The 10,194-nt window shown below is 42.6% G+C and overlaps 1 protein-coding gene across 1 annotated transcript in view; it reads right to left on the reverse strand.

Moving 5' to 3' along the window:
- CEP250 (centrosomal protein 250) overlaps positions 1-6,030 on the reverse strand; it is a 33,286-nt gene extending 27,256 nt beyond the window's left edge. The window contains 7 exon segments of the mRNA XM_026080188.1: positions 44-222; positions 524-685; positions 2,250-2,348; positions 2,855-2,951; positions 3,542-3,769; positions 5,060-5,166; positions 5,884-6,030. Coding sequence (XP_025935973.1) covers positions 44-222; positions 524-685; positions 2,250-2,348; positions 2,855-2,951; positions 3,542-3,769; positions 5,060-5,166; positions 5,884-5,940 — 929 coding nt within the window. The 5' untranslated portion in view covers positions 5,941-6,030.
- Positions 6,031-10,194: the final 4,164 nt, after the last annotated feature.

Raw genomic sequence — 10,194 nt, forward strand, 5'->3', positions numbered from 1 at the left:
AGCAGATTACCTCTAGTATGCAGGAGAAGAATGAAATCCTCACCTTCTGAGTCCTTCTACCAAAGACTGGAGGTGCTGCCGCTGGCTGCTGGTCAACTTACACTCCTCCTCCAGCTGCTCAAGCCTTTGCTGCAACTTCTTGCACTCCTCTTCCTGCTGTTTGTGCTGGTGCTGCAGGAAACTGATAGAGTCCTGGTTGGCAGAAAGCTCTTCTTTTAGGGCCTGCAAGGAACAGGGAGGGAAACAGCACAAATAGGCAATAATGAGCAGGAAAGATAGCTCCAGATGTGGTAGCCTGGAGGGGAGGCAAGCAGAGGGACAGCTCACCTGAAAGCAAAAGCTGTGATAAGGGGGTGGAGATCAGGAGAAAAAAGCAGTGGAAGGCAGAGCTGGTGAGATTGGAAAGGCAATAAGGTAGCAAGAGCGGGACAGCTATAAGGAAACTGGGTGAGTAAATGAAAAACTAGTGAGGCATTAGCTGCTGAGACTCTGGTCAGTGGTGAAGACAACCAGAAATTCTCACCTGTGTTGCTCTTTGCCTCCTTGCCAGCACTTCCTGCACCAATACAAGGGCGTGCTCTGCATTGCCGGAGCTCAGGTAAGAGGGGATGCTGCTAGATTCTGGGTGCTGAGAACTGTCAGTGCAGATGTTGCTGACTGTGCTGTCACTGTCATCTAACACCACCTGAAAGCCCACATCAAGTTGTTATTCTTCACTCATATTACTCAGTTTTCTTTATCTAGTTGTCCTTCCCCAACTTCACCCTAGAGTCATTAAAGACTCGATCCACTCATTTCTTCACTGAATAAAGAAGTTTTGTCCCAGTGACCACAAGTGCTCCAGGGATTTCTGAATACAGCTGCTATAAACAAGGGGAGCAGAAACAAATGTGAAGTGGCTGTAGGCTGCTTGAATGCTGTTTCTTGAAGCTCTCAGAAATGATTTTGGTCTCCTTCCTCTTATTAGAGCCACATACACCACCACCAGAACACATCAGAAACATCAATGAAAAGGAATGTTAACACTGCTCAAGGAAGAAGGCAGCTGACGATTACTGGAAAACAGTAATGAAATAGCAAATGTTCATAATTACTCCAAGCAGTAGCACAAAAGGATAAAAATGACTAAATAAGGAAAAAGAACCAACTTTGTGAGAGGCTGTGTAAAAGACCTGATAACAAAACCCCCCTGTGTGTAGGGTGAAGTTTAGGGGTAAATCACAGTTAAGGTTCTGGCGATATAATGGGCAGTGAGTGCAGAGGGAAGCAGCAGAGCTGGCAAGAGCACTGATGTAATAAGTGACCTTTAATAAAAATCCAAAGAACAGAGTCATTGCTCAAGGAGGGTTTGGGAAGCCTCCAAGCAACACTGGAACAGAAATGTTACGTAGTCATTCAGAAAGCACAGTCCAAGAGAAGACCTGAGCAGAACAGGGAAGGCAAAGGCAGTGAAATGTCTAGGGGCTCATTTGAAGAGCCACAGGACAGCCAACTCTGAAGTTATAACAGGTTTACATGAGAAAAGTGGTATAAAAATTAAACAGCCAGTAGTAATTAAATTCCAGCACAGAAGCTTAAATAGGTGACCCTGTAACAGGAGCTCAAAGAAAACAGGAATCCAGACCGGTTGGAAAATAAACCCCAAAAGCGGTCTGTTTCAAGGCCAGTCTATTCCTTGAACCAGGGAAAAAAATCCAAAGGTCTCCTGGAAAAGCCATGGACCAGAGGGTAGGTCTGTATGAAACAGAGTAGATAAAGAATAGAAGAGTTGCTGAAGAAAAACAGAAAAGGCAGACAAAACCCGCAACTATATAAATCAACAAAGAAGGCAATTTTTGATAAAAGCCTATCCGAGTTGAAGGTGAACTGAAGACAATGTCAAAAACATAGGAAGTGGAAGATAAAAGTAGTACATAGCTATCACTGGCTTTTGAACAGGAAAATAATATGATGCATGAAAGACATAAGGGAAATCCTAAGACAATTTTTAGAGGTTGGCCAAAATATAAGAAATCACAGTGATGACATAAACCCAGGTATAGATAAATATAATAATAATATTGTTAATTGGTAATAATGTTAATTGGTAATATTGTTAAATAAAAGAGTAACTGCAGTTTTAATGATTTTTTTTCTGGACAGACTTCTGGCCTTACAATATGTATATCTTTTCCACATGCTTTTCTACACCATTCATCAGAAATGTTTTAACCAAATTTACAGGGATGTGGTGCCAACTCTGTACTCACCTCAATGATATCTTTTATCAACTTCTGAAGAGAAAGATTCTCTTCTTTAGCATTTTTAGTCAATGAAGCTTCATATTCTACCTCCAACCGACTTGCCTCCTGAGAGCAGAATAAAGGAAGGGTGGATATGGAAGAGACACTCACCCTGTAGCATTCTTAACTTCAGCAGCACTGTCATGCTGATAAGCCTCAGTCCTAGTGATTCCAGCATATTACTTTCCATATCCATTTAATTCTTTCTTTGCTAAAACTAATGAGAGAAACACCAGTAACTAGTTCTTACAGACTGTCAAGAAACTGTCAGTTCCAAGTAACTTCGGTCACTAGAGACTTAGAGGCAGAGGCAAAACAGCATTGATATAAGTCCTCTGATGAAGACACCTGAATTGTCTGCACCTCCCCTGCCCTTGCCTGCACATGGACTGGTTCCAGATTTGCCAAACACACAACAAATATTTTGGCAATACACCTCATGTTTTCATACAGTTAGCATTTCTATCACCATTTCTCTCAAAAAAGCCACACCTCTTTGTGCTAAGGCTGGAGAACAAACCACTCAGACCAAGCAGACACTGGGCTATCTCCCAGATAAACGTAAAACATACTAGAATCTCCACAGTGTCGTTAAGTGTCTTCATGGTCTTCTCCTTCTCCTCATTCTGCTTCTGAGACTGTACAAGCAAGGCTGAGAGCTCCATCACCCTGAGAAGAGAAGGTCCACATGCCATTCCAAAAGCTTTGCACACCACCAGCTGTTAAAGGACAAAGCAGCTCCCAGAGGCACAGCAGAGAAAGTTCAACCCAGAAAATATAGCAAGAGCAGCTTTAATCTCTACAGGTTAATATGCTACATATTGCAAAAAGGCCCTTCGTGCCCCCAAAAGACTTCAGCAGTCAATCTTGCAAGGAAAAATCAGTACAGAGGTGCTACACAGCTTATGATGGTCCTGTGTGAATTCTTCCTAGCTCCTTGGGTGCAGTCCTGGATAGCAAGAGGGCTGTACAAGAAATAGAACTCTGTTGGTACTAGTCTGAATTTTTCACCATGAATCAGTTAACTGCAAATACATTATAATATACAACCTTTCTTCCAGTCTTATCTGACTCAGAAGAGTTTCTGTTAGTCAGACCTCTTTCCCACTCCCTTTCCTTAAAGGCAATAATTTGACCACCGACTGAAACAAGGTTATACAGAATGGGCATGTTTTGAACATGAACACAGCCTATCTGTGAATCCAAGAAGCAGTCAAAAAAGATAGTGATGGTAATAGCAAAGTTTAAAACATATTTACTTGTCTTGAAGCTCCTTCTTCTCAAAGTCCCCCTTAACTTGAAAGCCCATCACTTCCGAGGTCTTCTGGTTTATTTCCTTTTCCACCTCTTTCTGTGCCTGATCCTTTATGACAGGTCTTCCCAAAGTGAGGGACTCCCAGAGCTGTACGCCAGAATTTAGCCGGAAGCAGTTGACAAGTATAGACCCAGAAAGCCTCATCTGCTCTGCCTTCAGTTCTGACAAATCTCTGAGAAAAAATAAATAGAAGAGCTAATGCTCACACCACCATTTTTATCAGCCAATTCACTTTTGAAGTGCATAACTGGGCAACAGTACAAGCTGACAGGAAAGATTACATCTTCTGTAGGGAGGAATCATTCATCTGACACTGCGGGATCAGGACACATCTTGATAGTTGAGGAATAAGTCCATTTCCTCCCCAGAGATGGGGTATGGTACAGCCAGAAGGCTTCAAGGATTTCTAACTACTCTTATTAATTGCTGATCTTGTTGAATATTATTAATATACTCTAATCATTACCATCATTAATAGATGTAAGGAATTTTTTCAACGTCCCCAGCTTCTACAGACAGGGTATCAGCCTTAAGTGACCTATCAGTATGACCACCCGGACTGCTAACAGGCTCATGAAAATATCCACATAAATAACCATTTCAGAAGGATGGTGTAAGAAGCCTAATCCTAGAATGCTGTAATAGAAAAGCACAAATTATGCAAGAATTAATGAGTAGGTCAGACATACTCTGTACACTAAAGAAAGCTTATAACCAAATAAGACAAATGGATGAAAGTAACCCACAGTTTGAAATTGCATGCTTACACCAAAAGAAAATAGTATTAATGCTACGCAATTATCATTTGCATAGAAGGCAACCATGACAAAGCACTGCCAAAGAACCTCAGAAAACCTGAGAAGGAAGAAAACAATAATAAAAGGAGGCACCAAACTAAGCAGTGTAAACTGGATAAATGCAATAGCAGGGTATGGAAGCTATTTTTTCCTCTCAATAACGTTGACACAGGAATAAGTGGATACAAACCAAATAAAATAAATGTAAGCTGGAAATGAGAAGGAAAAAAATATAATCATGAATTATATTTCCATCAGAAGCAGTGAAACAAGAAATCTAGTGAGATTTAAGATAAGTTTTTACCATTTTATAAAAGGGACTGCATTATATACTGCACACAGTAGGGCTTGATGAGTCCACTCCCTTCCAATGTGTCCATATGTGCCTGTGTCTGTGTTAACATGCCCAAATATTAACAGTCAAGTTCAGCCATTTAGGGCCTCTACATTCCTTATAGCCCAAGCCCCTCTGTTTAATTTGAAATCCAGCATCAGACAACATGCTTCTGAAAACAGTCTATAACATGCTTAATTGCTTTACTTCAGGCTACCAAAGGAGTAACCCTATCTTTAGCTCTAACTAGAGTAACATCAAGGCTCAAAAACCAGGTGTGGAGGGAAGCTACATATTTTCTACAAGAGATCTAACTTTAACTACTACTTACCTGTCAGTGGCAGTCTTCATTTCTAGGAAATGACGGCGAAAGGTCACCACCTGGCGCCATAGGCTGAGAAGACGGTTATGTTCACCTTTTAGGTAGCTGTCATAAAACTAAAAATGCAGAGACAAAAAACAAATGCCAGTTCAGCCTTCACTCTCACTGTGCAAGTCTTCCAGATATGAGACAGTACACCTCTTATCACCAGATCTCCTTTAATAACAGTTCCAACGGGGGCATCAAGGACTGAATAGGCACCACATAAGCATCCTCAGTAGACTTGCCACCTAACTTCAAAGAAGGGGAACATCCAAATTTCTCCTGCTGTAGGGCATCTCAACACAGCAAACTCATCATGACTCATCACCTCACCCTGCAGTGATGTCCAACAGTCTTACTGGAGGAAGACAAAAACAAGCCCCACCACTGTGGGTCCTGTTTGCAATAGGCTGCTAGTAAGGGATGGCTACTCTGAATCTGAAAACACACAAACCTCTCTGGACTCCACTGCTGTAGACAGAGATTTAAGAACTAATATAAATAAATAAATAAATAAAGGAGAGTTCATGTGCGACGACTGCTCTACAGTGTCCAAAAACAACAAGCATTTGTCTTTAAGACTCAGCTGCATAGCTGCAGCAGATAGGCATCTTTGATCACTACAATTTGCTGATGCTCCTCCATCTCACACCCTTGTGTTCCGGTAGCCAACACCAACACATCCTCAATGCAGCAACAACTTTCACACAGCAAGCTCTCTGTGCTAGGAATAAATTGTATTCTCATTCCTGTCTGGCATCACATTTGACATTCCTCTAGTTTACCCTTACCTCACGTTCATTGCGCCATTCATTCTCCTTCAATTCCAGCTCCTCCCGGGCCCTCATCCAATCTGCTGTCAGTTTTCCAACATCTTCTTTAAGAGCTGAATTCACCTCATTTGCTTTATCTAGGTGCTCCCGCAAGAGGGTGTTCACTTCAGCCAGACTCTCACACCTTGGAAAAAGAGAAACAGCAATGAGCACACTCAAAAATCACCATCCACATGTAGCATCCCTGTGCCTTTCCAACTCCCTCAAAACTGACTTTCTCCTCAAGCTGAGAGGTAGTCAAAGTGCTTTCCAGGAATAATAAAGAGACTCTCTTTCTGCAAACCCCTCTTTCCTTCTCCTTGCTCTAAACCTTTAATTTCCACCTACAACTTCAGTTTTCCCTTCAACTTTCATGATGCCCACATGTAACTTTTTGACTTCTTTTTGTTCTGTCTGGTCACCTCTCCATTTTCTTCTCATTACAAGATTCTGATGTATCATCTTTCTCTAACATTGTCCTGACCACCTCCTCTTCCACTCTTATGTCTAAGTTTCAATATCCTTTTCCCTTGCAACCTACCTCTGCCATCACCTTCTTGTTAAGCCTCTCCCTATCCTTGTCCTATATACTGTGTAAGATCTGAAGTAAAAACCACACTTTATTGATCCAGTGAACTGCACACCACAAAGGCAGAATTGCATACATAGGGAAAACAGCTCTCTGTGGAACTTGCAATTGAAGATTGGAATGAACTTTCACAGGATTCCCAAAGTGCAGATGCTGGTCATTTGCAGCCCTCAAAAAGACTTTAAATGTGTCCACTATAATGAACATAAAGGTCAAGCACTGCAGGTTAATGACTTTGGGGCCACAACCTACTATCCCATCCAAGGAATCCTTCATGAACAAACCTTTAACAATTGCTGTCCTGTGAACAAGCACAAAACTCACTGTTCCTGGATCAAAACAGGAGCTGTGCTTCCCCCGCCTTAGCTTACAACACATGCAACGCAGCATACAGATCCATTTTACACCACACACAATTTTTTTTTTTGGCAGAGGAAAAAAGAACAGCAGAAAAAGGAATTGTGACAAAGGATGCCTGCAGTGTCAAGTACTCTACCAGAAGACTCTGATACAAGTACAGGATATGCTATTCAGATAAAATAAAATTCTAAACCAAGCAGGAAAACACCTGCTCCATGAAAAGCTCAGGATGTTAGGGCTTGATTCTCAATATAAAACAAGGCTTTGCTGAGTTGCTCACCTCTAGAATTACAGAATAATTTAGGCTGGAAAAGGACCTCTGGAGGTCACCTGGACCAACCACCCGCTCAAAACAGAGCCATTCAGCACACAATACGATTATTGCACCACGAAATGGACTTTGGACCTTCTTCGGACCTTTCTCCTTTTGAAATGGCCTGCCCAACTGTTTCTTCTGGGGAGACTAGGTAACACTGATGGGTTTTCCCTCACTTCTATGAGTATCCAGGATACCAAGCATGAGGTGTTGCTTCTTCCTTTTACCTTTGCTGCTCCTCTTCCAACTGGAACAGTGCGTTCTCCAGGCTATGGTCTTCAGTGGCTTCCCACCTGTCTGGAAGGGGTCCCTTGACAAGAAAGGAAATGTTTAGTCAAATCCTTGTGTCCTGTTCATTTCTGCTTTCCCCTCCATCTGTCTGGAACCTTAGGAGCTTATGGCTTCTTTCAGGCATGTGATGACTACAGAGAAGAAGGGAGGTGAAGGATGTTATTCAACGTGAGCAGCATTCCTCAGTTTCCCATTTTTGCACTCTCACAGTTAGCTATCCTCAGCTCATGACCATGAGTGCTCACTTAAGACTTAAAGCTTGGGAATACATACTCTCCTATTCTCTGTCTCCTAGGTTTATTTTAGCCACGAAGCAGAAGAAAAGGTACGGACCCAGCCCTGTATATTGAATGCCACCATTCTTCCATTCCAAGATGCTATGTTGAGAGTGATTCTTATTCTGAAATGGCTGTAATTAAACAAGCAGTACACCCCTTCCCTGAGACTAAATACAAATATTACTTTAGCACTCAAGCATGCCTTCACAAAATTAAGATCCTTCTTGACAGGGTTTTCTGGACTGGCATTTCTGAGATTACTGGCTGCTCTGAGAATGGCCAGTGGACAAAACACTGAAGTGCAAACTTGTAGTACTTCTTTAAATTCTCACGTCAGCAAAATCATATTTTCCTCTGTCTTTGCTTCAAGGATCCTTTATCTGTGTTAACGAATACTGCATACACTGTCTTTAGTTAACTACCTACAAACTCACCCCTCCTGCTTCCAGTCGCTGCTCCAACTCTCGACACCAGGTCCGGTACTGCAGCACCTAGATGGATAAATAGAATTAGGATGAGTGAATGAAGCTTGTTACAGACTGAGTTCCTCCTGCATTAGCTTCTCCCTAAGTCTTTACAGCCAGGGCACAGTACATTTCACATTACCGCTGACACAGTCAACAAGAAGTCATTAGTCTTATACAGAAGCTTCACTTTTATCCAAACGAAAAAGGGATTCTTTTATACATAGTACTACCTGTTCATCCTAAGGCAGTGATGGCAAGCAGAACAATGAGACAAGACTTAGACAGCCGTGCCAGGCCAGCCATACCTATAAGACTGACGATCACACTGGTAAGATCTAAACAAACCACATTAAATCCAGAAAGAGTTGCCAACAGAAAAACCTGTGCAAAATCCTAGCTATGCCATGTTTAATAGCAGGCTTGGAACTAAAAATTTGTGAAGTGACTTAGCATGCCCCAGTAATTGTAAGCTTCCTGTGAACCAATTAATACTTCCTATACCATCAGTATAGGCTCATCACTATACTCAGGCTCATCAAACAAAAAAAGCAATTTCTTGCTACACAGCCAAATAGCATGAATACAATTAAACAAAGGGAAAGAGAAAGCCCTGATAAACAGTGAAAATGATCACATAAAAGGGAAAGCCTTTCTTCAGAACGCCCAGGTCTCTGAATACCAATGGACTGAGAACAAGCAGAAGTCCCCTCATGAAATACTCAAAGCAGGTGGAAAACAAGTTGGCAGAAACTGAAAATAGAATAAATAGAACTCCTCTGCACTGCTTGGAGGAAGAAATGTGCTTTTATCATCTATTTGCTATTAGCTTTGCTTTCCAAAGACATTTCCATAAGATGGCAAACGTTGTCCAACCATTCAGGTTGTATCTTTTAAGCATTCGAGCTCCTTTTTGTCTGAGCAATTAGTCATTTGAAAAAACAATCATAAGGATTTCCCTATTTTAATTTCACAAAAAGTGAAACAAATATTTCTAATGGGCAAAAAGGTCAGTAGGTTCTTGAAGTTGGAGAGATAAGTTTTCAGAACTACATTACTTTTCAGTATTTATTGAATAAAGGTAGTTCTGACCAGTTCAAACAGTGCAGCGCAGCAAGCAATTGCTATGTTCAGTTTTCAGCCCAGAAAAAGAAAGAGTGCAGCTGACCAGCTTGGCTTTTTAGCCAGACCTCCAGAGACAATACTTCAGCTTTCTTACACCAATAGGGTAAAAACATACAAAACGAAACAAAAATACCTCCACCCCGCCAGCAGCATGGGTAGCGGGACCGATGCCTACTATAGCAGGCAACAGCACTTCCAGGCACTCTCATCAGTGTGCTCGCTCTCAGCTGGACCATGCTGTAAGGAGTTTAGGCCCTACTGTACCCATACCTGACTGGGTCTCACAGGAACTGCCACAGTGTGAAAAAGCAATAAGGACCAGTATGTCATCTGATAAGCTGCCCGCATATCAAAGCAGGACAAAACTTTCCTGGCTAAAAAGTACACACGGTAGTGATCAAATGCAGGGTTATGTTCAGCTGCAGAAGAAAAGCAAAGGCATGACCAAATGACCTTACAACAGCGCTGCGAACACCACAGGAACGGAGCTGGGTACGGCACAGCCTCCCCCAAAGCCTGCCGAGGCTCAGAGACCCTCTCTGCTGCCAGCGGCTCTTGCACGGCGAGGGAACGAGGCAAGAGCTGCGATCCGCTGCCACGGGCTGCCCATAAATACCTCCACGGGCTCGACTCCTACCTCTGGAAAAGTCTCACTGTAGTAAGGTGACCAAACAGAGGCGTTTTCAAGTCAGGCATCTTTATTTAAATAAGAAAAGGAAAAAAAAAAATCAGGAAAACCTATCTAGGGGCCCAGGAGCATGCCACAGCGTAGCATGTGGCCGTAAGCAGCTGTCCCTGGCGGGCCGGGCACAGTGGCTCCGGCGGCCCCGCAGCGCCGGGCTGGGCCCCGGCCCGCCGCCGAGCCCC

The sequence above is a fragment of the Apteryx rowi genome, unplaced genomic scaffold, assembly GCF_003343035.1.
Source record: "Apteryx rowi isolate R43461 unplaced genomic scaffold, aptRow1 scaffold_0, whole genome shotgun sequence".
Taxonomy (NCBI): domain Eukaryota; kingdom Metazoa; phylum Chordata; class Aves; order Apterygiformes; family Apterygidae; genus Apteryx; species Apteryx rowi.